This window comes from Electrona antarctica (assembly GCF_951216825.1).
Source record: "Electrona antarctica genome assembly, chromosome: 14".
NCBI lineage: Eukaryota > Metazoa > Chordata > Actinopteri > Myctophiformes > Myctophidae > Electrona > Electrona antarctica.
The window spans coordinates 33,427,947-33,455,722 of NC_136795.1; the positions used below are offsets into that span (position 1 = coordinate 33,427,947).

At 44.7% G+C, this 27,776-nt stretch overlaps 1 protein-coding gene across 1 annotated transcript; it reads left to right on the forward strand.

Moving 5' to 3' along the window:
* Positions 1-1,950: 1,950 nt before the first annotated feature.
* Positions 1,951-27,748, forward strand: vat1 (vesicle amine transport 1). The gene is made up of 6 exons (XM_079519412.1): positions 1,951-2,678; positions 8,421-8,628; positions 20,084-20,254; positions 21,692-21,781; positions 23,638-23,879; positions 27,410-27,748. Exons 1-6 carry the CDS (start codon positions 2,256-2,258, stop codon positions 27,689-27,691), a joined length of 1,416 nt encoding a protein of 471 aa, XP_079375538.1. The 5' UTR covers positions 1,951-2,255; the 3' UTR covers positions 27,692-27,748.
* Positions 27,749-27,776: the final 28 nt, after the last annotated feature.

Below are 27,776 nucleotides of genomic sequence, written 5' to 3' on the forward strand. Positions count from 1 at the left end.
TGTGCGCAGAAATTAGAAGTATCCCTGGCCTGTACAGTCAGACACAAACCTCCAGAGACCAGCCTTCTAACCTCCTTGCAGACTCAGCCAATTTGCCTTGCAGACAGCTCTCGGGGCACGGTGCTTTATCCAGGCCAAATTACACCAGCATACAATGTTGTGTATTCAGTAACCTACTTAGAAAATACAAGAGCTCTCCCAAAGGGCTTGATATGCTTCCACTGCGTAAGGTGTCACACTCCGAACATGGCAGAACTACCACATCTACAAGCTCACAATGCGTCCTGCTGCGGTGATTGCAGATTGGCAATTTTCTGTGTGCGACACTGGTACACAACTAAGTATAAACCTGGTATAAACACCATGCCAGGTGACCATGGGAGTGCATCTGGAGGCCTACTATATGGGTGTCATGTGTTCTTTTGACATTTCAGATGATGAATGGATTATCAAAAGATGTCTCGTTACTGGAGTTGATCCTCAGGTCTAAGCCTTCTAATAGTTACAAGCCTGCATAGGTGATACATTATCCCATAGGGACACTTCAGTCTTAATTTAAAAAGAAAAAATGCTCCTGTTTACTGTGCACATGTGCCAGTGCTAATGAGGAGACACCCACAGCATTCTAATGTACAATTTACAATTATAACTTATAAGAATTTAGCAGATACTCTTAATCAGAGCGACTTACTTAGTGCAAGGTCAGAGTAAGTGCCATGGACATTGTCTAACAGTAATATCATGCAGCATTGAAGTAGAGTGCTATGGCAGTAAAAGTCAGGATCAAGTAAACAATACTCAACAAAAAGCGTAGAGTGTAGAGGCAAGACTAATTAATTAAGTGTACTGGGGAAAGGACACTAGGGTGTGGCATAATTTAATTGAACCAGCCTGGCAAGGGTTGAGGGTGTATTAGGCACACAAATGGCGCATTCAATACAGAGAGTAGCTCTGTGTAGTAACTAGTAAGTAACCTATAGGCTATTGGTGAAAACACGAACCAGATGTGAAGAACAGACAACATGCCTTGGAACCCTTTGTCACTGTCAAAGCTGATGATTAATAATCCCTGCGTCTTATACAGCATTAAGTCCCAGTGGGGTATTGATCTGCAATATTGCTGGCACTTCTCAGAAGTGCTGAGTAGCACTTCCTAGCCACAAGGTGTCTCACCACTCTGTTGTGGAACTTGTGGTCATCTCCCTATGTCCCTACAGTCTATGGACTGAACTCATCTCTCAGTTCCACATACTGAACCATCTGAGTCAGAGGGTTATCATGTCATGCTGTCTGAGTCATGAGAGTTGAGAGTGAATCTGCCTTTCTATAGGAGCAAATGCTCACTGCATGCTTTCACTTAAGCAACAAAGATTGCTTACTTCACCTGCTTCGAATGCTATCAACCCATAATCACCAGTATAGCCTTTGTCACATAAGAAGTGAATAAAACCAATGCAAGTGGTCTTACTCTTATCCTTATCCTATCCTTATTTCCTTGATAGGAAAATATTTAGCGAAATAGCTTTCTTATATTTCCAGAAAAGGTTCATATGGTTTGATGAAAAAGTGTCAGGACAAACATATATTATGCTCTTATTTTCTGAGCAACCTCAATGAATCTTAATCCTGATAGTTCCAGAAAAGGGTTAGAGCTGTAACAGGCTGTATAAATATTAAACAGTATATCGGGTGCCCCCCTGTATATCTGTGTGTGTGTGTGTGTGTGTGTGTGTGTGTGTGTGTGTGTGTGTGTGTGTCCTTAAATCTGGAATCTATAGCCTACAAATCCATTTAAAATGAGACCCAATGTTTCAGCATTTTAATCCAATCAGGTAAACATTTTTGTGTGTGGTTAATGTTATATACCCAATACCCACCCTAAAATCCTAAATCGTCCAATCATAGACATAGATACCAACCCTTCCATTCAAACTCTCACTCCATGTTTTCCAGCCCGCCTATGTCTCGTCCCACTCACCACCACAGTCTTTGTCAGTTCACACAGCCACTGAAGCCGTTGTGAGGCAGTCTGCTCTCCCTCTCTCTCCTTCTCCACTGTCTGGGGTGTAGTGTCTCCTCTCCATGCAAGACTCTTGAAGACTGGTGAATAGGCTCCGAACTTTGTAACATTTTCTCTTCATTTGCTCCTCGCTCTGCAAAGGCTTGGCACTTTAGGCAGTAAAACAAAACAACGAAAACGTTGTAAAGTTTACATTTTCAAGACCCATCACTGTCTTAACAAACACTGCACAACAATGTCTGGAGAAGACGCACCTGCCCAGCAGCAGAACGACGTGGAACAGAAGCAAGACACCAAACCCAGTGAAGAGCCCAAAACTGATGCCAAGCCGGAGTCATCACCACCACCTGCCGCCGAGGCTGCCGCTCCGCCCGCGGCGAGCGACAAGGCCCCCGTGGAGGAGGACACGTTCACCTACCGCTCCCTGGTGCTCACCGGCTACGGCGGCTATGACAAAGTGAAGCTGCAGGTGAAGAAGGGCAAGCCCGTGCTGAAAGCCGGAGAGGTCCAGGTGCGGGTCAAGGCGTGCGGGCTGAACTTTGCAGACCTCCTGGCCCGCCAGGGTCTGTACGACCGGCTGCCGTCTCCGCCCGTCACGCCCGGGATGGAGTGTTCCGGCGTGGTCGAGGCTGTGGGCGAAGAGGTGACGGAGAGAAAAGTAAGCTGCATCTCTTTAAAGCTCTCATTGAATCCCTCATCATCTTTTGTTCATTTGCCACCAAAGCCCCGTTTCATTCATCGTGTTTAGTACTTTCAAAATGTCTCATTATGCTACTACAGACGCCATGGGCGTGTCATTTCGGCTAGCTTGTTAATGGAGCAGCCTGCCCAATTTTGGGGGTGGCATTGAGCACTAATTCTTTAAACAATTTCGTGATTTAAACTGTAGCCTATTAAGCATATCTTCTTAAGATTCCACTGAACCATTAAAAAAGGTATGCCTCAGTTAATATAGCTGTAGGGCTGCGTTTTATAATGATTCTTCGGTTAACTCGGCCATTCATTCACAGGTGCGTAATCTCAGAGCAGTTGCTGCCTGTCCTGGCCAAAGTGAACAATAATAATTAAGCCACGTAGTATGTTTTTTTTACTCGTCTTGTTATTGATTACAAAAGTGTTGGCAGTGACACTGACAGTGGGTTGAGTTCAGTGAGGCGGCAGCGCCCCTCGATCGTCTTGATCAAAATGCGTTCCCTCTGCGCACAAGATTGACAGCTCCAAGTTTATTGGATTTGGAGCCCCGCTACCTGCCACGAGGGGCGTTGCAGATGGATGATGGATCCATTAATTTCACAAGCAGAATTCCAAGTGTACATTTCAAGTGTTACCCAGAGTGACGCATGCAAAATTGCAAATGTGTGGACTTACTAGTGCACTACAATACCTTTTTACAGTGCACTTTGTTGTGCTTAGATGTGATGTGTGAGCAACGGCACCGGAGACAGTCACGGATGCCTTTGTTATCCAGAGCGACACTGGCGCACGCACGCACCGACGCACGCACCGAACGGAAAGGGCGAGGCGCTACAGCATATGAGAAATGTGATCAGATCACCACACGCGCGCCTCTTTGTCAACATATATTTCTTTGTTGCTCATTATGAATTTGGCAATCCTCAATCAATTGCCTAAAGTGTTTTAAGTTCAGCGCACACACCCTCGCTGAAGCAATGATGTTACTGTAATGATTTTTATGCCACAGACAAAATGAAATAGCATAAAGCATATATAGCCTATAGGCTATTATTTGTGTATACTATAGCCTAATTGGGATAGGTTTCTAATTAGAAATGAGGTAGGCTACATCATTGATAACCCTGTCCCTGAAATGACGATTGAAAAGTGTTACCTACTTACCTCTCACTTACATACATTACATGATGAGTCATGTAGCCTATGACCACAACTTGATGATGATGGCATCACCACGGTAACCGCCTTTTACAATGCAAGAGGATGTGAAAGCATCAGTCAAGTATGAGTCATACAATGTTTTCAGGAATACAGTTATGCCACATTTCATTTTACCAAACTGCAATGAAATAATCTGTGGGTAATTCCATGCTGATCCCCTAACTTGAGTGAGTCTGAGGCTAAGGCTGCCTAGCTGGGGAGTGGGGAGTGGCCCATATGCCAATAGTACACCCAAATTTATATACTTTGTTGCTTGATTAGCCTACTTGAGGGACTCGTACGGTGGGTTTTGTGTGTCTTTGTAAAAGAAAATCAGTTATTTTGGACAACAAAGCAAAAATTGGGAATAAATTCATTGGGTTGAATATTGAATGGACTTGAATTGAGAACTACGTTGGTTGTCAATGGTCCAGTAGCCATATAAACCCTATGACCCAGTCTTATTAAATGCTTTATAACCTCTTTTCAGTTTGTCAGTCATTTAGATTGGATTTAAAGGTCAGACACATTCACTGACACTCATGGCATGCATGCATGAACACACACACACACACACACACACACACACACACACACACACACACACACACACACACACACACACACACACACACACACACACACACACACACACACACACACACAGGCATCTTATCCTCCCAGGACTTATACACTTCCCCATCTTCCCTCAGCCCCTGGTTCACAGAAATAAAGAGCCAATCTTCCTAATGGATAGAGACCTCTGAGATCTCTGTGTTTTGGCAGCAATCACAGAGGGAATGTGCTGACCCTGGCTTGGTGGCAGAGAGTTTTTGGGAGGCTCACAGCTCACTGCAGCTCTCTCTCTATGTTTCTGTCTGTCTATTTACACAGTATATCTCATCTGACTATACAGATATCAAACATCTGGGGCCGAACTAATACAAAGTCATTAAGGGCCCGGGCTGGCATAGTGGTCCGGGCACCTAGGCTGGTAATCCAGCCTGACAGCGTGTCGCGGGTTCGGGTGCGGGTTCGAGTCCACGCAGCAATGGTCGTCGGGACCATTGCTGCGTGGACCCGAACTCGCACTCGAACCCGCACCCGAACTCGCACTCGAACCCGCACCCGTCACACCCCCCATCTCTCTCCCCATTTCCTGTCACACTGTCTACCTACCTAAAGTGATTAAGTATCTAGTCCTCCTACCTTATGACAGACATATAAATTGACCAACCATGGATGTCCTTTTAATACACAAACCATGAACCAACCTCACAATTACGTTATGGCCCATTCAGCAAATCTGAGGCTCACCTGACTTTTTCGGTGACAAAACCCGGACATGCAGATTTGTGATTCAGACGGAATCGATGATGTAGGACAGTTTGTCTGACCAACAATGACCATGTGAGACTACCAAGTATTCAACCTTGGACAGTTCCGTACTTAGTAAGCAAAGTGCTTACTAAGAGGTAGTCAGTTCATAGTTTAAAAGAAACCAGAGCAATACTGCAGTAAGTGACATCACCCTAAATGACCTAAGGAGGTGTGTGTGTGTGTGTGTGTGGGGGGGGGGGGGGGGGGGGGGGGTACAACAGTGACTAAGTTAAAAGAGGGCAGGCACACCAAAGCACCCTTCACACTAAACATCAGCACTTTTTTTCTGCTGACCCCAATCCCCCCCACCCCCATACTCTTAGTATCTGACCCATATGTTCTCAATTATCTTCCTCTGGCCCACATTGTCAGTCTGGTATTTCCTCCTCCCCTCCCAACATCCCACCACCTCTTTATACTTCCATCCCTCCACACCTATCCCACTACCATCATTTGATCCCTTTATTATTTTATTATTTCTATTTCTCTCCCCCTTTCTCTTTCAATTCCACCTTTCAAATCTTCCACCCGCTTTCTTTTTATCTTCATTTTCTCCTCCCATCTATCCCTCCCTCTCTTTATCTTCATCTCGACCCCTGTCCCCTCATCCTTCATCCTTAAGTGCCTGACGGCTAGTGTCTATCCTATTCCTCTCATCCCAGGCCTACGATCTCTGGTTTCCTATACTTGTTCTTTTCTTTTACCACAAGATTACACTTATAGCTTCACTTACTGAGCCTGATGACGATGGACCATAAACTACACAGAGAGGAGAAAATCAGACCCTGACAAACTTGAAGACAGACAGTCCTCGAAATATTCCAAAAGCTTTTATTTTGTCCCTTTTTGGCCCATACACAGGGGGTTTGCTTGATGAATCATGGAAACTTTTAAGTTTGAAAATACATATCTGAATCAACTTGAAGGTAACACTATTTGCCATAAGGCTGAGAAGAAGAAAACTTCCCCTTTGGCCACATTTTGTTGCCAGGATCCTATGACAGATGCATGAACAGGGCGTGGCTTTGGTGCATCCACATCACGCTAACCCAGTTAGTGTGATGAGGGACAACGCCACAGTGACACCAGGACAATGTTATGCTGCCTTTTAATTACATTTGTGGGACCCACAAGGGCATTGTTGGAGTCACAATTAACCTTGTCTCCCCTGAGAATACTTAAACAGACATTTTGCTGAATTTAAAATGTTCCCTCCTCAAAGATCTTTTCGCTAAGGTCATCAAAACCACACATCTACTCACTTGTGTTCAACATGCCCAAAACCTGAATCACCATCTGATTAATTCCATTTGCGTGCATGCTAACTGGACATGTCTTTGTTCCCCCCCTGGCCACTACATAGTTACAAAAAAAGAAGAAAAGAAGAAATGAAACAAAAGACCCTTCCACATCCATTTGGTTCTGTTTCCGTTTGTACACTTCTCAGTTAAATTAACACCAAGGATTTACTGTGTACAGTTCATGCAGTAGACTGGAGTGAAGGCTAATCACTCGACCACAAAAATAGCTGATCTACAAGCTCACACTACACTACATGTCACGGCATCGGTGGGACACATTCTGAGCTTGTAGATCTGATATAAAATCTGCCCATTGAAATGTGAAATGGCCAAAATTGGGACGCAAGGGTTACCAAAGGACATGTAGGAAATAGGAGGAGGGGCGAATATGTTGTAACAAAAGTATCACAAGGCTTGATCGTCTGGCCTTGACGTGTGTGTGTGCGCGCGTGCGTGTGTGGGTGGATGTGTGTGTTCATGACAGCATCTCACATGGCTTCCGTGGGCAGTAGGCACAGAAAAATAAATGCCGATGCATGTGAATGCGATATGTGCGTCATACAGCATGTGTTTCCTGTGAAGCCCCAACTATTGATTGTGCCACACTGTACCTCAAATTACACTGGTGAGGCTGGTATGTTTGAAAGCTCTGAAGAAAGAAAAGCAAAGGAAAAGCCAACAAACAGCATAAATAATAAAGGGAAGGAAACGAGCTGGACAGGGGCAGACGGGACTAAATGCTGCAACAAACACAAAAAGGAGAAGTTTTGGAGTGAAAGTAAATGAAATGAATCGACCTCATAAAGAGAGGGGGGGGGATAAAACATGGAAGAGTGAGAAAGATAGAAAGGGAGATCTCTCTAATTGGAGTGGATAGACAGCGAGGCGCATGGCTCCCTCCGGGCCATTAGGGAGACCCGGGTGGAGTGGGTATGTTCCCAGGAGGAGAGGGCTTGTCTTGTGCTCAGCCATGGGGAAGAATCTGGCAGGGCCACTGATGAGTGGAGAGCAGCCAGGGGGAGAGGATGGGGCCCCATTGTCCTGTCTCACTGATGAGAAAGAGGGGATACAGGACACTCACGGAGGGATGGATTGATGGATGGACAGAGATGGGAGTAGGCTACATACTGTAGAAAGTGAGACACAGAGGGAGAGAGAAGGAAGGGGATGAGGGGAGAGGGAGAGAGACCATTCGGAGAAGGTGAAGGGCGGGGGAAGGAGGGGACGGGAAACGAACGCAGACAGGATGAGACCGTGGAATGGAGAAAGGGAAGGAAGACCTAACGTAGTGCCGTGGAATGGAGTCAGGATGTTAAAATAAAAGAGAGAATGGAAGAACTGCGACATAGATTTTGGAGTGGGTTGGGTTGGAGGATGAGCAGCAGAAGGGTGAAACAAAACAGGAAGTGAATTATAATGCTGTGGTTGTCTCCGTTTCCTGTATCCCTCAAACTGTTCTCTTCTGATTGGACGGTGCTGCAGTGGGGTGGGAGGTGACAATACTGGCTCGACCTCAAAGATTGGAGGATTCTGTCCTGATATAGCCCATTCATGTCCTCGGCATGCAATCGTGTTGTTGCTGTGATGTTTATTGACTTCATTGGTGGCTTGCCGCCCATGGTGACAACAGTGGTTGGGAACGTACAATGCGATAATGTGTAATAGAGATTATGTAACATCTTCCTCCATGCTTTGACAAATCAACAATGACATACTGTATGAAAGCATAGAAATTGGCTCCTGTTTGCGTTGATGCATTACACCAATCCAATACTTAAAGTGTTATGGTTATTTTCTAACCAAACTCCACTGTCTTTTTTTTCCAGGTGGGCGACAAAGTGATGGTGCTGAGCCGCTGTGGGCTGTGGCAGGAGGTGGCGGTGGTGCCGGCGACCCACACCTTCCTCATCCCAGAGGGAATGAGTTTCGAGGAGGCAGCTGCTATACCTGTCAACTATGTCACCGCCTACTTGATGCTGTTTGACTTTGGCAACCTCCGGTCCAATCAGAGCATTCTCATCCACGCTGCTGCAGGTATGTAGCAGTGAACAAATAGGACAGTAATACAAACATTCATTCAGCTAATGAGATTCTAAGAAAGATCCAATGAATCGTGTGATTCCATGGTGAACCCTTAAGCTTTCAGCATACATCAACAGAATTAAGTAGAAGTTTTTTCTGTTTGCCCAAAACCAAACAAGTTCTCTGCAGACAAAATTGTTATACCGTATACAAATAGAGCGTCGCAGTCCCGTCTCCTGTCATGACGACGCCAGGCCCAGGAAATGAATCACAATGCATTTTTCCCATAGACATTTCAAAAAGTATTTATTTAAATACGGTTACGCCGCGGACAAAGCCAACTCCAGTCGTGACAAATCATGACAATAAACACAATATTTTGGACCAAACAAACAATTACAAAGAAGAAAAACATAAAAAAAAGTGTTGTAACCTGCCGTTTTCTTCTACTTTCTAATTCTTTGTTTGGCCCAAAACATTGTGTTTATTGTCATGATTTGTCACGACAAGAGTTGGCTTTGTCCGCGGCGTAACCGTCTTTAAATAAATACTTTCTGAAAAGTCTATGAGGAAAATGAACGGAGAATAATTTCCTGGGCCCTGGTAGGGGGTGGGACTGCGACGCTCTATTACGACTCCACTTTGAGCACTGAATGACCCCAGACTCCCCTTATTACCTTATTCGCCCTTCCCTCATTGGTGTAATCTGCGGTGATGTTCAGCTAGTTGGAACATCTTGGGGTTGCAGGAAGTGCTGAAAAGAACTTTGGCAAGTGAATGCGTTCATTCGCTTGTAATCTGTAATTACGTCTCTTGTTTCCACGACCTCAACAAACTTAATTTCCGCAAGAAGTATGCTGCAGCCTTTAGCTTGTATTATGCGCCTAGAGTCAATGCATCATAATGTAGTTCAGATTCAGAACAAGGGTGCTTGAATATGTGTCCAAGGAAACGCCCTAGACCGTTTACACTGCCAAACGTATTGTTCTGCTGTCCCTGTTTATGCATACCTTTTCCATATGAATCATGGAAGTTGGAGAGTATCCTGCTGTACAGCATGATGTATGCATGTTTCTGCATGGGTGTGTTGTCTGGAGACGGCATGGAGCACCTGTCACCTTGAATGAATGAGGTCAAGATTGGGGTGGGGGGAGTGTGTGGTGCATTGAGCGAATGAGCGTGAGAATCAGTGATTTTAGTTACTGTGTATACATGAGCAGGCCAGCTGGACAGAATCGGAGAGCCATTATCCACAGAAATTGATCTCTCTCTCTCTCTCTCTTTCACTGCATACTGTAAGCGCTGAAGAGTCCAGACCGCAAAAGACATGTCTTGCTCTTTGGAATAGTACATGTGGGTGTTAATGGCGAGGAGAACTTAGCACAGATGAACTCTACAACTATGCTGTCTCTCTCTGCAAGAGAAAATGTCAGTTCCTTTCCCTGAACACTGGAAGGCTTCCATTCCATCCAGGTGTGGTGTCCCTGGTGGACCTTGACCGTCACACTCACAGCAGTTTCAGTAATGAGCCTTGATTTGGGACATTACCAGGACAAGTGCAGTCTTCACAAATGGGCTCGTTCACCAGTGGGCTTGCACTGCAGTTACTCATAGATTAACGGCCCACAAAGGAATCTACACAAGTGTTTATTTCCCCATATCATTTGGTTTATGTCATTCAACAGCAGAGATGACATCCATGTGAATCTCATTATTGTGTATATGTTTCCTGTAGGCAGATTAATATGGGAGTGTGGCGTCCTAGTCTTTCCCCCCTGGTTCATCTGAGGCAGCTTCTCTTGTTTCTCAGGGCAGCCTGCCAGTCTTTGCTCACCAGCTGACATGATTGTGATTATTAAAAAGTACATTACCGATCCAATGTAAAAAATATATATAATAATAGCTATAATGAAAGAAGAAAAACAAAAATCATTTACATACAATTCTCTGTGCATGCAGCATATACTGTAAAACATTCAGTTACAGTTTATTTCCGTAAATCACCATGGCCCTCTCATTCAATTTGCTGTTTACATCATTTTCGTGCAGTCAGTCCTGGCTCATTAATTTGTAATGCAGTACATGTATTTCTGCCGTGATGTCCAGTTGATTATCCACTGTAACGGTAGATGCAGTGGGGATAGCAGTACCATAATAGACTAATAATTATATTACTAGTCCTAGAGATGTTCATGTCACCTCAACGTCTCCTTAAAGTCGTTAGTCCCTGATTAATGTCAAAGATCAAAGATAGCTGCAATGATGAACTCCAGGAAAGGGAGCATGTCTGTGTGCCTGTCTTATTCAGGCTGTCTTATCAGCAGGTGTTTTGAAAATGCGATCAGTGGTGATCATGAAAGATATACTGCAGCCACAGCTCTTTATGCAATTTTGTGGTTCCACTGGTTTGGTCTGGTAACTGTATCCACATAACATTCAACCAAGATGTGACCAAGTGTTTAGTAAAACAAGAGTTACTATTTAAATGGTGACAAGTAACAGTATCACACAGGTGGCTTGACTGTCACAGGCAATGTTGTAGCAACTCATAATGCAATAACTGCTCATAATGTAATAAGGGCTCATAGTTCCTGAATTCTGCTAAATCAGAGTCAAATTAACTAAAGGTTGAACCGTAAGGGTCATGTATCTTGTTATCAGAACAGCCATGTGATTTGCAGTTGGGATATACTGTTAAAGTCTTGAAGCCTAGATTCCCTATTCTAGGCATTTCATGATAGGCAAATATTTGGGAGCTTGTAGATCGGCTATTTTCGTCAAAGAGATTTGTTGTAGGGGGAAAAAGGTGCAGGCCAAGGGTCGACCCCTTGGGGATCCTGGCCCATGAAGTATAATAGGTACATGGTTAAATAAGGGAACATACTATATGACTGTATACGGAATACATATGCAGATATTTCTCAAATGTAGGTGTATAATCATGCGTTGATGGTTTACTACTTAGCCTCCAAAACCCATGGGATATTGTTTTGAAATGTCCCATTGTTGTTACATGTCAGATATGTCAGTGACTGACTTTCCTGTCATTCTACATTGTGATCTGATTTACAGTATATAATTAAACCTGTACTGTACTGTATATCATACATTATAATAAACAATCCACTTGTTTGGGAGGAGCAAGCTGAAGAACTATCATAGATCGACTGTATACTGTATAACGTTGCACAATGATGGCTCTATTGTGCAAATAACACATTTCTCAGTAAGGCCCTTGACACAGCGCTTAAGGTTGTGTGAGCCATTGTCATATAATGGTATGACCCTGACCCATGACCCTGACTCATTGTGGCCGACTGGCTGTGGCAGGTGATGCCATTCAACTTATATGACATTTTACAAAAAAACTTTGCTCTTGAGGGTCAGATGACCAATACACAATGGCTGACTGATGGTGCTTAGACTTAGTCAGTCAGTCATTCCTGTGTGTGTGTGTGTGTGTGTGTGTGTGTGTGTGTGTGTGTGTGTGTGTGTGTGTGTGTGTGTGTGTGTGTGTGTGTGTGTGTGTGTGTGTGTGTGTGTGTGTGTGTGTGTGTGTGTGTGTGTGTGTGTGTGTGTGTGTGTGTGTGTGTGTGTGTGTGTGTGTGTGTGTGTGTGTGTGTGCATGCATATGCACGCACGGTTTGAATCCTGGCGTCGCTGACGAGTGCTCAGCTGCCTCTCTCGTGGGTCACTCCTATCTTCTCTCTCCAAACAATAGCTTATTGTTTGTCCTTCATCCCGCCTGCCTACTCTACTGGACTGTACATCTGCATCCTCCCATCCTACGCATCCCCCCCACACCACTCCATAACCCCCACCTCTCCACACCAGCCACCCCGAAACCCTCCCACCCGCCAAGGGCTCAAGATGACCCTGCTTGCACCCGTGGCGACTCCTTGTCGACAGGGAACGTATACGACGTACACACACGTGTTTCCCCAGTGTTTTCTCCAGAGAGTCAGAGTAGAAGTTCAGTGACATTTGGCTGTGACCAGCCAAAAGCATTTCCTATGACCCGTCCGTGAACCGGGCCCAGTGTTTATATGGACCTGGCCAGAAGCCCTGCCACCACGCCCACACGCTACACATTCTTCATGCTTATGCTACTCCGACGATGACGTCCATGTCTCTTTTATCTGTGAGTTATTGGGTGGCTAAAAAGGAAAAAAAGTGGAAGAGCCCCACATTTTCCTTGAAGATGGTCCATGTATAAACTATGATCTGAGTTAATTCCTAGAGTCACAGTCACATCATCTTTCTTGTGTTTCACAGGGCCTGGCCTTTCATGTGGTCCTGCAATAGCACAGGGTTTGATTCCCACCAGGTCTTTAGATATCAACATTAATGCACTGGTGGTGCTGGTGTCTTGGATAAAATATTTGATATTATATTATCATTATCAATGTTCATACAATCATTCCTCTGTAAGGTCCATGGGAATGTGTTCAATGCATGCCTATGTGCTGTAAAATCTTCAGTATTAATTTATCCATTTGTTAAGTAAATGTATCACACTTCCTTGGCATTGCATTCATCTGTTTCATATGAAACATTTTCAGTTTCCCCAGCTGCCCTTTATAGTGGCCTCAATAATTGATGGAACTCTCCCGGTTTGTGAGATGTTTCCTCTCGCCTAAATCAGTTACTTTTGGTGTACGACGAAGAATAGATTAGGCATTACTCCAAGGACGTACTCCACGGATTTGAAGTGAGATGCCCCCCAACTGCTGGACATTACCGTACTACATGATCTGGGCTTCACAACTTAACATCCATGGGGTGACAGAAGTGTAACAGTGTAGAGGTCAAGGTCCTTGTTATGGAGGAACTCAAATCTACTAAACAAAGCTGAAAGTGCTTTTGCAATTTGCATCTACAGCAATCTTGGAGGAATCTTTGACAGCAGTCGTTCAAGGTTTATCATTGATGCTGGAACTCTACTGGCACTGGACCTTTTGTCTTGAGGATATTGACTTGAGAGTCCAGCTGTGGTCTCAATCCTCGGAATCATGACAGAAGAGCCTCCGGCATTATGTTCCCTCAGTGTGCCCTCAAGCCACATTTATACTTATCCCATGTTATGCAGGAAAATGTCCGATCTGCAAACTTAATATGCATCTCGCTGTGAGGCATTGCGAGATTTGCTATTTTTGATGTGCAGCACTGGCGCACAACCAAGTATCCGGCTTCAGAAACAGAAGCTTGAAGATATGAGATTTTACTGTTGTATAGACACACACGGACGCACGCACGCACGCACGCACGCACGCACGCACGCACACACGCACCCATGCACGCACGCACACACCCATGCACGCACGCACGCACACTAAACACACTACACTAAACACACTACACTAAACACACCACACTAAACACACTACACTAAACACACATACACACAAACGAAAACATCTGAGAAACAATGTAATCTACTAGAAATAGAGGGCGAGTTGAGGGAAGAATATGAAAAACAAAGAATTACATTTATCCATCAATCCATCCATCTTCAACCGCTTATCCGTAGTCGGGTTGCGGGGGCAACAGCTCCACCAGAGTGCTCCAGACTTCCCTCTCCAGAGCAACATTAGTGACTTCCTCCTGGGGATCCCGAGACGTTCCAAGGCCAGTGAGTCGATGTGTTTCCTCCAACTGCGCCTTGGTTTGCCCCGGGGTCTCCTCCCACTGGGACGTGCCTCGAGGACCTCCCTAGGGAGGCAGCCTAACCAGATGCCCGAACCACCTAAGCTGGCTCCTTTCCAGGCGAAGAAGCAGCGACTCTACTCGGAGTCTCTCTCTCGTGTGACTGAACTTCTCACCTTATTTCTAAGGGAGATGCCAGCCACACGCCGAAGAAAACTCATTTCGGCCACTTGTATTCACGACCTTATTCATGACCTTATTCATGACCCACACTTTTTTCTACCGCACATGTTTCCCTCCACGACTGTAGCTTGCATTCATTATTCATTCAATAACAAAACTCTTCAAATGTTATAGTAGCTTGATTTCAGTACATCTCTCAACTCTTATAGATCCATAATTCTCGGCCGCCATGATGAAAAGAAAAGTCTATGCCTTCAAAGCAGTTTCCTGTTCTCTCCCCCAGTCTGTCAACTCAGGAGGTTGTACGCTAGTTTAGAGAATGCTAATTCAAGCTGACCGCTGAACAGGAGTCTCGGCTGTGCAGTTGAACCGTCTCTCTGTGTTCTCCGGGCCTGGCATTACCCAGAGGCAGATCAGCTGCACTGATAGGAGAGGGAAATGAGGGCAACTTCCAGTGTATCCACCAATCACATCGCTCTTTTATGTACTCCTCACCGCTACAGCCGTTGACACACAACCCCATCATCCCCCCCAACCTTCCATGCACACATACGTACACACACACACACACACACACACACACACACACACACACACACACACACACACACACACACACGTGTTTGAGAAGCAAACTTCCAAACTGTGCTCAGTACACTGTCTTTCTCTCTCTTTACTGTGTGTGTGTGTGTGTAGTCATGCATGCGTGTTTTGCGCCAAAGAATGTGTATGCACCAGTTTGTGCATATTTTGGAGGGAGTTTATGGTAGGAAGAATGTGCTTGTTTGCATGCGGTTATCGGTGGCGTTTACTTTATGTTAACAATTATTTCCTTTTTCTGACTGTGCTCGGGGCAGCTTCTTTGTTGTTTGTGTGCGCGTACGTGTGACTGTTTGCGCTAACAAGCATTGTGAGAGTTCTCAGTTCAGGAAATCGTAGGGACTGCCTTCTCACACCCAGTAACTAAAAATGGGTTTCCTCTTTGCCGCATAGAGCGAAATCTACCAGAGAGTGTGAGCATATTAAACTGCTCTACAAGTCCACAGTGCACGCACGCACGCACACACACACAGGCAGGCAGGCAGACATTCACAGTCAACCACAAACCCTATCTAGTTAGATGTGTAATAAAAACGTCTGGGTTTCCGAGGCTAGATGTGTACTGTCGTACACGAGCGCTGCTTTCTATATAAACTAGCCATTGGAAAGAGCAACACCACCAACATTCCTCAACGGTCATTTATTTTATCCGTCTTGTTGACATTGTCGCGGATCCACTGCTAGTTTGGGTAGGAACTAGGAAGGGATTCTTGGGCCCGTGTTTGTATTCCATACTTTGTCGGCCACAGCCTAATGATAGGGTGAGGAAGAGGAGAACTGGTGGAAGAAACCTGAAAATAAGCACGGGAAGTCACACTGAAAACGAGCAAGGAGCTATGAAACAGTGGACCATTCAATCTAGCTGGTGTTGTTGGCACATGCAGTAGCATTGTGGCCAGTGGCCGCTGACCTTTACCCCACACCTGAGATCGCGGCATACTAAATGCCACACAATGCAAGATCTTGTGCCTTTTTGTTTTAAAAGAACCTATACAGTTCGTTCACTGGGGTCCCTCAGGGCTCTGTATGTGGTCCCCTCTACATTAAATGTCTTTGGTGGGAATAGCAGATCTATAAGCTCACAATGCCTCGCATTGTGTGTGTGCGTGCGTGCACGGATTTATAGGTGTGAGGTTCAAGTGCTATCCTTCAGCTTTTTTGTAAGCCTGAAAAACATTGCCGTTGTCCCCACCCACCCCTGGTTGTTGAACACAGGGTGTGGAACACCAACAGTGGCCCCAATGTCAGGCTGGATTCCACTGTGTTTTGGGGAAAATTCCTCTTCTCTCTTAAGAGTCATGTTATGCAGGCCAAGACGGTGCAACCGATGCCAAAATGTGAGTATGTGTGTGAGAGGATATGTGAGGGAGACAAGAGCCCTGTGTGTGTGTGTGTGTGTGTATGTGTGTGTGTGTGTCATTTCTCCCTGCATGCCCGCCCCGAGAGACTTACTAAATAGATTAGATTTGGTGCCTTTGACATTCCCTAATTTCCCAGTGTAAACAATTCAATTGAATCTGGTGGAGAACAAATGGAATTAGTCTCAAGAATTTCGTTGACTTGCAACTTTGTCGTTGGCCCAAGGAATGGGGTTAATGTTCAGGGATGACCTTAAGTCACCCTGGGAATCTCATCTCTTGGGAAAGGCATAGAGAGAAGGGGCACGTAGGAGGTGTGTTAAGCTACAGGGAAATCGAATCAGAAAGCCAAAGGAGCATTGGATGCTGAAGTAATGGGTTAATGGTGCTTTAATATTTGAACCTGTTCACATATTAAGATTTATTAGCAGAAAGAAAGGACCTTTCTCACAGATCTGCTCCACACTGCGATGTGTGCATGTATGCGTGCTTGCGTGCGAGAGAGAGAGAGAGAGAGAGAGAGAGAGAGACAGAACGAGTGAGTAAGGTGGTGGGGTGGGTTGAGGGGCTCTTGGCAGAGCTATTTAGCTATTTGGTCTTGTGATCTGGGTTCAGTCTTAAGACCAGCATTGTGGAGCTGGTTCTCAGGGGATCATGGCACAGGTGTCCTCATTCTCCCACTATCTACAAGTAACTTGGGCAAGATACAGTATCGTTCTTTGTGGAGAATAGATACAACACTCATAAACCACAATCGGTATATCTAGGGTTAGATACCCTGTTAACACCATTTTAAGGCATAATCACTTCTATTAAGATCATCTTTAAGATTACCTTTTTAATGAAAAAATTGATATACTGTAGACTAGGAGCTGCTTCTTTTCAGATGTGTTCAGTATGCTAAATAAGGCTGAGGTAATTACAGGATGAATGACTTGCTGTATGAGAGGAGCATACGTTAGCGTTTAGACTTTAGAGTAATGTGTGATGACTAACGGTACAGCACATACAGTGTATGTGTAAATTGATGGATGTTAGTGTTCAATTGGTAGAGGTGCTCATACAGAATATATCGTTGCTGTCATGCAGAAACCTTACTGTACCGTACCTCCATAAATGAATTAATAATTACAAAATCCGACTACATTGTATGACAGTGTCTCACAAAATAGCTGATCTACAAGCTTTTTTTTTTGCTATTTCTAAAGAATTCATTTACATTTTTGACTTTCTTTGCCAATAGTGACATGTCCAAAATGTTTGTCTATGGGTTGTGCTGTAAATATTTAACAAATGAAAAGTATTAACAAGAGCTTGTGACTAAATAATAACTACATTAGAATCACTTAACACATTTTTTTCTTTCCTGAACAATAATGATATTGGACAATGGACATACAATGTGCCAGTGTCTAACCAGTGTGCCAACGCAAGTGTGCCAATGTTTGGATGGCATTATGATTTCCTCCATTTATCCTATTCACACATACAGTATATACATGTATTAAAACATATTTGTATAATGGTTTCATGTATATGGAATACATAGCATACGAATATTTGCAGAGATGTGTTTTGTAGATATACTCACTCTCTGCGTGTGCACAATACTGCCCGGTATACAAGCCTTTGAACATCCCGGTACTCATAGATGGCTGGCTGTATGACGCTTTGAAGAGATTGATATTGCTGTAGCTGGTCTGTCAAAGATCACCTGGTCACAAGCTCATGATTTGCCATCGAGTGACTTTTATATGCCCAATGGAGGAGTAGCCAATGAAACAAAATGGTTCCCCATGCTCAGTCATCGCAGGCAGTTTGGCACTGGTTTCCTTGGCAACACAAACTTGGTTTCTCTCCGAGGACAAGGAGAGATAGTGATATTATAAAGCTGGCTCAACACTGCCAGACAACAGCAAACAGCCTTGATCTTATTTCTTCACTATCGTACTTTTCCCGTCAGCAAGGAAGATGCTTTGTGGTACGGCCGCATCGCTCGCCAGAAATACCAGATTTACAAGTGAAAAACACAATTTACCTGTGAGTGTGAGTTCACCTTGACTTCACACTGTTCTGTTAATTTGATCTCTTTTTTTTAAAGATTTATTTAATGATGCAGAAATCATCATTTAACACAATGAATTACAGAATCATGATTTTCTTTTTTTTTAAACAAGACAAGACAAAAAAAAAAAAACAATTTTGACTTAATTTTTAAATGGTGTTTTCTTACATTTGTACACTGACAATGATTGAACATTGAACAGTGTATGTTATCAATTTAGACATCTGCAGAGAGAGGACAGCCTATTTTTCTTGGTATCTTTCAATTACATATCTTTCAATTAAATTACAATAATTTCTGGTGGTTACCAGAAATTATTGTAATTGAAAGATATGTCATCCGTGATTATGTTTATGCAAGACTAGTAGACTACTCAACAGTCCACCTATCGACTCATGTGAACATGTCATGCGCCTGCCTTACGTGGTTGACTGCTCAACTGCCTCGTAGTGTGTACGCATGAACTTGTGAGAGTAGGAGTGTGTTCCAGCTTCCACAACCAAGACAGTAGATCACGACTTGATGAAAACATGGCGAGGGCTACAGTTCAGCAGCTCAGTTATGCCATTAAGAATATATCTCATTTAAATGCACATGCTGTGAGTGCTCCCATTTGTTTTGCTTTATTCTCTCTGGCATCAGATAAGATGTGCCCTTTATTTGGTGAGGCATGAATGACCTTTATGGACGCCTTTCAGTTCTAGTCCTCAAGTCAGCAAGCTTCCATCTCAAATAGACCCCTGCTTATCAGTAACCTATTACTCCTTGCTGTGGCTGCCTTAACAAACACTGGCTCAGACATTTGCCACACATGTTCAAATAGTCAATGTGAACGCAGATATCCAAAACGGCTCAGGAAGCACATATTCTCAGAACACTTTGCCTTCAAAGGTCATCTTGCACAATGCATTGCTGATTCGGCATCAATTTTTATTTCCAGTGGCACTGTTATGAGCAGTTATGCGCATGTAATTTATCGAGGCAATGACATCCATCTCGCCTTTACTAGCAAACAGAAACCTTGGCTGAGTCAAATATCTCTTGTGGAATTTTAGGCAGGTTGTCTTGAATAAGAAAACGGGTCAAATATCTCTTGTGGAATTTTAGGCAGGTCTTGTCGAATAAAAAACCAAATGGTGTCATTCGATGCACAATGGCCAGTTTCTCCAGAGTTGGATGTCTGTGTGTACATCTGTGTGTGGGTGTCTATTCTCCCCAAGGCTGCAGAGGTAATGTGATTGTGTTTAATGCTCTTACTTACCCCTGAGCCCTCCACAGCCACGCTGTTATTGACTAAGGCCTGCCTGGGACAATAAAATAATGCAAATTACATTTACCAGCCATAGGAAATACTTGTTAAATGGGATTTTGGGGTGCCTTTAGCAAGTGTATTCCTGTATGCCGAGTAACAAGTATAATTTCTACTGGGGGTGTCTCCTCCTGAGTGGCCATTTATATATTGAACGTTGAGAGGCATGAATCCCTCTCCCTAATCCAGTTGCCAATTGCTGCGTTTCAATCGTATTCATCTGCTGACTTTTAAATACAGTACATAGGTTTAACAATCAATCAGGTATACGCTGATTGATTATACCCGCTTCTTGTTTCTCCACAGGTGGTGTGGGCACTGCAGCCACCCAGCTGTGTCAGACAGTGAAGGATGTGACTGTGTTTGGCACGGCGTCTGCCAGTAAACACGAGACCATCAGCCAGACTGGAGTCACGCACCCAATCGACTACCGCACCAAGGACTATGTCGAAGAGGTCCGCAAGATCAGTCCCAAAGGTGAGACAAGTTTATGCTACGTTGTGTGCCCGTGTGGCGGACCGGAAATGGCAGATGTACAAGCTCACAATGTGTTGCAGCATGAAATGTTGTGCGGCGTGCACTTGTAGAGCCACTATTTTTGGTACGTGCCATCATGCACAACGTGGTATATCAAGCCCTTCAAATGAAGTTACCAGGTTTCTAGGTTTTCTATAGTCACATGTACTTACAATTCAGCTGTGGCAACATTGCAGGCAGAAATACCGCACCACGGTTAGTTGTATGTATGTGTGAAGACTTAAAGGGAATTTAATGAAATATTATGTTGTGTATTTATTTGGTAATATGTAAGGGAGTTATAATCTGTCCATGTCACTGTTAAGTTTAGGAATCTTATAAAAGATAAACGTCTTCGACTCTTCGGGTATGCTCGAAGGTGGCATATGTGCTTCCTGTTCAGTTTCCCATAGCTTTGCTTGATTGGCGCGGCTGAAGACTTAAACCGGCTTAAACCGGAAACACATATGACACCAAACCTGGACTATAAGACACCATGAAATACTATAAGACTAGTTATTACAGTAATAATCACCACATTCTGGTTTTCTGCACTGTGATTGATTCTGAATGTGAATACAGAACCCCCTGCCCCCATGCACTTCCTATTCTTGACATAATTCACAGCGAACTACAATCAGCGGCCACATATTTGAGTCTTTTAAGACGGTTACTTTTCTAGACAAGTGCGCAACTCCTTTTAGTAAGCAATGAGTACACGTCTGGATCATATCAACATCAATTATGCATCCCCTAAGTTATAGATGCATGATTCCCCGACCTCAGTGACGGGGACGCAAATACAGGTAGCACATGCTGTTTGTCTCTGAAACAAAACAGCCCTCCAATATTGCCGCTCACCTACTGCTGTGTTCCTAGCAGAGTGGAGAATGTTATATTACACTGTAACACTACACATGCTCATTTTGAAGTACCCCGCCCAACACCTCTCCTCTGTAGCAGAGAGAGACGGGGAGAAAGAGCGAGCTGACAGACTGACAGACTGATAGACAGAACCCATCTAATTAGATGTCTGGATCAATGAAGCTCTGCTCTCTATCTGTGCCTCTGTCTCTTGTCTGTCTGTCAATGCTCGTGTGGTGTGGCCAGAGCAGAACCCTGCTGTGAATGTGAGCCATGCTAGAATCAATAGAACCAGGGATTTAACGGAACAAGGATGGGCCAGCCTGCTTTAAGAAGCCCCTTCAGACAGAAAGAAGCATTATTCATTAAAGTCTGAGCCTACAAGAAATTGAAAAACAAAACTCTACAGAGAAACATTTTATCCCCCTTGTCTTATCATTCACATGAAAAATGCCATCCTCCTCCTCCTCCTCCTTCTTCTCCTTTCCATTTGACACACACTGATAATAACTATTCTGCTTCTTTCCCCCCTAGGTTTGGACATAGTATTGGACCCTCTTGGAGGCTCAGACACTCAAAAGGCTTACAATCTGCTCAAACCTATGGGCAAACTTATCACCTACGGTAAGAAAATAATGATCTGTTGTCTGTTGTGATGAGTGACAGCCACTGTCTGTGTGGCAGACCACAAAAAGACAAAATCTAGATTGTTAAATGAATCCTCTGACGTTTACTGTACTTTTTTATTTAAAGCTCAAAATATGAGGGGATGATAAATTGATAATATGATCTTGTTAAAAAAATATCAAAAGCATATTGATACACTAGACAAAATGCTCACGGGTTCCCATGCTAGCTACCAAATGAGCTTCTTCCAAGTGGGCAGCGTGCACCCGGTTGCTGGCCTCTCTGTCAAGGCCCATGTCCTCAAATGTGCTGTGTTGTGCGTGGGAAGGCCCATACACTCTCTCTGTGACCATGCCAGCGTGCATGCAACAGTGGGCAGGGTCGGCATCCATGGAGAACAGGGCCTTTACTTTGCATGTCATAAAAAAAAACGATCCCACCACCCAGCATGGTGCCCGTCCCCCCTTGTCCTCATCCTCATCTATTCACCCTCCCAACACCACAGTACATCCCTCCCTCCGTTCCATCCCTCCATCTCTAGCTCTCTACTCTCCCTGCCCGCAAGTCCTCTGCTCTCCACGTCCCTCTTTGCCGGCTGCTTCTCATCCAGCTTATCAGAAGTATGCGTGGTTGGAACAATGGGCGTTCTATCCACACGGAACCTGGAATGTGTCTGAATGTATCAGACTGGGTCTGCTTCTCCAGCACCCCTCCCCTCTCTCAGAGCACACTTGTGTCCCTGTGTCCCTCTGCAGGAGAGAGATGGAAAGCGAGAGAGAGAGAGCGACACCATTAGGGCCCTTTGAGAACACAGTAGGGCTGAGCCTTAGGAGGTGTGAGGACAGTGAGAGTGAGGAAGTGCCAACGTGGGTGGGTTTCCGGATTCACAACAGACAGAGCGACCGTAAAGGGGATGTGAGATGTCATAAAAACCTTACATGAGAAGTGATAAAGTGGTCATATGAGGAGCCTCTGTACCGATTATGCCATGCCAGCAAGAGCGCTTCTTCAATCGAAACTGAGACAGACCCACAGATTAGCTAGATGTGGAAGTTAAAGCTTGGGTGAGAATGGAAAAGAATCAGTTGGCTAGGAATGCGCAAAACAATAAAATGGAGAAAAGAAAGCCAGGGTTAGATAATGTCTCAGTAAATTAACCGGTCCAAACAATGCTTCATCCGTCACCGCGAATCAATTACACACAGAGACTCGGAGACTGCCCCTCAGTTTGAGAATAAAGAGCCCCCCTCTTCTAGCCTGACAAAATAATTCATTTTTTTAAATGGGCGTGGCTACTGGCTAGCAATACAGGGGCTGGAGCCAGGCTTCCCAATACAGGGGCTGGAGCCAGGCTACCCAATACAGGGGCTGGAGCCAGGCTACCCAATACAGGGGCTGGAGCCAGGCTACCCAATACAGGGGCTGGAACCAGGCTTCCCAATACAGGGGCTGGAGCCAGGCTACCCAATACAGGGGCTGGAGCCAGGCTACCCAATACAGGGGCTGGAGCCAGGCTACCCAATACAGGGGCTGGAGCCAGGCTACCCAATACAGGGGCTGGAGCCAGGCTACCCAATACAGGGGCTGGAGCCAGGCTACCCAATACAGGGGCTGGAGCCAGGCTACCCTAGCCTGGTTAAAGTCAGACTCATATCACACTGTCGTGCCGCCGGCAGGCTTTTTTCTTATTTTAGTTTTTTTGCCAATGGCTGATTCGCGTCTGGCTTATTAGCCAGGCTAAGGCTACCCCTCATCTTCACTTCACACACACACACACCTCTCTCTCTTTGACTCTGTCTGTCTGTCTCTCACAGCCTCGCCGCATGTAACCCTTTCTCTCCCACCTCTGTCAGGCGCAGCCAACATGCTGGCGGGCCAGAAGAAGAACCTGTTAGCAGTGGCTAAGACCTGGTACCACCAGTTCTCCATCCACACGCTCAGCCTGATCCAGGGGAACAAGTCGGTGTGTGGCTTCCACCTGGGCTACCTGGACGGGGAGACGGAGCTCCTCTGTCATGCCATGAGCGTCATCCTGGACCTGTATAGTCAGGGAAAAGTCAAACCCCTCATTGACTCAACCTGGCATCTTGAGCAGGTGTGTGTGTGTGTGTGTGTGTGTGTGTGTGTGGAATTAATGTAAGTCAATGCAATGTCCACAAAAGTTTACAAAACCAATGGGCGTGGCCATACACAAATTCATTCACCAGGCAGTACGTGTTAAATGGAATCAATGTTGCTCTTCAACCCAACTCTGGACAGAATTGGACTGTTGAGGGAAAATGAACACTGTTGACAGATAGTAATGGAGACGGCATGAAAGGAAAGCGAGAGTATGACAGAGTCAGTCAGTAGTGCCAGGCTTAAGTCTTCAGCTACACAGTATCAAAGCCAAGACCGGTCAGTGTTCTGGCCTGAAAGAAATGCCCACTGTCCTTCTGTCTACGGCGCCATCTGACACCCTTTCTCTGCCTTTACATTAGATTACACTAAATCTCTGTGTTTAGGATACTGTCTCTGTCTGTCTGTCTGTCTGTCTGTCTGTGTCTCTGTCTCTCCATCTTTCTGTCTCTCTCGCTTTCTCTCTCTCTTTCTGTCTCTCTCTATGTACTCTACTCCCGAAATCTCCTTCCCTTCCTCTGTCTATCCTTTTCTCTTTCTATTTCTTTCTTGTTGCTATGGTGACCTCCCATATGCGTTTGCATCTGTCTTAGGGAGTGGCCCTGATGTATGAGAAAGGCAGAGCATGAGAATACAGAGGGATGAAAAGGAGAGATTGCACAGCCATTTAGTATAAACTTTTGTAAGAGAGATAGAGTAAGTGTATATACTGGGTAAATTAGTTTGTATGATCTCTTGTGGTTGTTCGTGTATTTTTGAAAAGGACAAACAATGCTGCGGAAACTTCATTAGTAAGATAATATTGATCGCCTTGAGGCTAAATGTAAATGCCACACTATTGAACAACCCTCCTCCAACCTATCCTGTCATCCTCCATGTCCATTAATCAATGAACATGTGTGGAGAACATGTTTTGAATAAGGCATGATCACTGATATGTGGTACCTGTCGGTTCTATCTCCATCCCTATCATGTGCATCAACCCTGTCCAGATGAATGTATGCCGATAATGCTCACATGGGGTTATCTCCATAGTAAAGATGTCTGGGAGACAGAGAGATAGGCTGTAAGCACTAAGCACACAGAAGTCGGGTAAGTAGGCAAAGCAATTAAAGTGCTTCGTTAAAAATGAATATAGTGTGATTTCCTTTCACATTCAAGAGACTAGTGAGTAGTTCACAGATTCACACTGTTCTGTTACTGCACCCTTCTCTTGCTCCCTTTATGTACTGGGACATTCTCGCCATCCAAAAGACACCGGTTCCCCCCATCCTTCCTCCTTGCAAACTCCCACCCCCTCCGCCCATGTGTCTGTGTGCGTTTCAGTCGTCAGGGCTGGGCTTCATGTGTCTGTGTGCGTTTCAGTCATCAGGGCTGGGCTTCGGCAAGGCTTTGCGTTGCTAGGAGATGGCCCTCCGTTGCCGTGGCACTGGTCGTTAGGTGGTCAGGGATGCCTGCGCAGGCAGGGATGGTGGGATGGGAGAGGAAAGTGGGACGAAGGGGAACAAACGATGGACACAGGAACAGACTGCAGGAGGGTTGGGTCAGACGGGCTGCGATCCTCCCCTGTGTCACTGTGACGGACAGCCAGTGTGGCCCAGTGGGTCGATCAATCATTAAACAGGGCGCTGTCGCCCTCTCCATTCTAAGGTCTCACCTGTGACTGGACAAGCGGCCTTGCAGTCGGTCAATAATGGTAATGTGCCGTAACACTAGCCAGTATGTCCTTGCAGTATTTCCATGAGCTTTCAATAAACATTGTTACTGTGTTATATAAATATATGGTTACACGAGATTTACAAACGTAAACACATTTGATTTTGAGCAGTGGTTGCATATAATGATGATCCTACAGTACCTGCCAGGTGAGCATGAATAATGAGATTTTGCTGAACTTCCCACTTTTCCTGAAGCAGGCTTTTCTTTTCAGTCTGAACGGGACACTTTCTCATTCTTTCTCTCTGTGTATCCCATTCATAGTATGATGTATATAAATAAAGTGAGGTTTTAAGGGAGTAGAAGAAGCCCAGGCAATTTATGTTGGAAGTGCCTGCCTGGCATCATCTTCATTTAACTGTGGGAGGGATAGAATGAAGGAATGCCAGCAGCCAGAGTTTTTATTTATCGCCTCAAACATGCGTTGGCAGATCACATGTAAACCGGCTACTAGTACGTAACGTTGCACGTTGAATAGATAATTTATCTATTTTGGAAGAACCTTGGTTTGTATACTACCTGCCTGGCCATGATATGCATGTCTTTGTCCATATATTTAGCGAATGTGTTCAGTCCATGCCTTGTCAGCGAGGAACCGGAAGTAGCCATTCTTTTCACTCATTGCAGGGTGAAACTGATCTAGCAATACACAAATCAGACCCGTCTGAAGTGAGTGGTGCTGTTGGTACTGTACTGTACTTCGTTGTACTGTACTGTACTCAGTGTACGTACTGTACTGTACTTCGCAGTACTGTACTGTACTGTACTTGCACGGCAACATGTTGTGAGCTTGTAGATCTGAGAATATTTGTACTGTAGTTTGTGTGTTGGGTTGTGCAACAGTGACACTTGGTGGTGCTTAGACATACATACATACATACAGACACAGAGACATACAGACACACATTGCTGCGTGTAGGAGTGTTTAGCACCACTCAAAAAATAGGTCTTAGTATGCAAGTCCCAAACTCTTCTCCCTTCTGGCTCCAAAACTATGGAATGCACTTCCCATAGCAATCAGAACTGGAAACTCACTCCCAATCTTCCGCCGTAGTTTGAAAACTCAATTTTAGCCCGTAGCACTTGCCGTAGCACTTGCCCTAGCCTCGACGACCTACAGGTGTATGCATAGGCTCAATTTATGTAACTTAAATAGCATTTTATGTATATATTATAGAGTGCTATAATATTTTATTATAGCACTCTATAGTGTATAGTGAGTGTATACGCATAGTTTCATTATATAGATATTCCACTGTTTAGGTTCTTAGCTTACGTATGTTGATTCATGATGACTATTTTTATGTATTTAATTCTCCTCTCCCAGGTCAAGGCGAACGACAGGCGATTTACCATGTTTTTTGTTCTTGCTTACTGTAAATCGCTCTGGATTAAGAGCGTCTGCTACATGCCTAAATTGTCATTTGTTTCCATCTGTTTTACCTACTGGTGGTGGTGGGGGTGCTCGTGTTACACTGATATTGCCAACCTATCGACTTTTGTTTCGTTCCATCACTTCCATCAAGGGTAACAAAACATGAATCCATCCATTTTACTTTCCTTAATGTACGTATCATATTGCCCAAATCCCAATTCCTGTGACAAGTCTGATTTTGACACTCGCCATGAGAGTGAATGGAATTGATACTTGATACTGGTTCCTAAATCACAAAGTACAGCAGCAAAAGATAAAGACAATATTTGCTCTTATTTGTATTCAAGTTCAACACCACTCTTGGACCTCTTACTGTATGTAATGTCCTGTTTCCTCCCTCTGGCACTTTGCTACAGGTGAGTGACGCCATGCGGAAGATGCAAGAGAGGAGCAACATCGGAAAGGTGGTCCTCATCACGGACCCCATGCCTGAGGAGGAGAAGAAGGAGGAGCCCAAGAAGGAGGACAAGAAAGAGGAGAAGGAGGACAAGAAAGCGGAGAAGAAGAAGGACGACAAGAAGAAGGACGACAAGAAGAAGGATGACAAGAAGGAGGAGAAGAAAGACGACAAAAAGAAGGAGGAGCCCAAGAAGGAAGAGGAGAAGAAGGAGGAGGAACCCAAGAAAGAGGAGAAGTGAGCGGGGAGGAACGGATCAAGTCAAGCAGACCAGCGGGGAGCATTATGTCCTGGAAGTGGGAGGGGGGGGGGCGGGGGGTTAATGT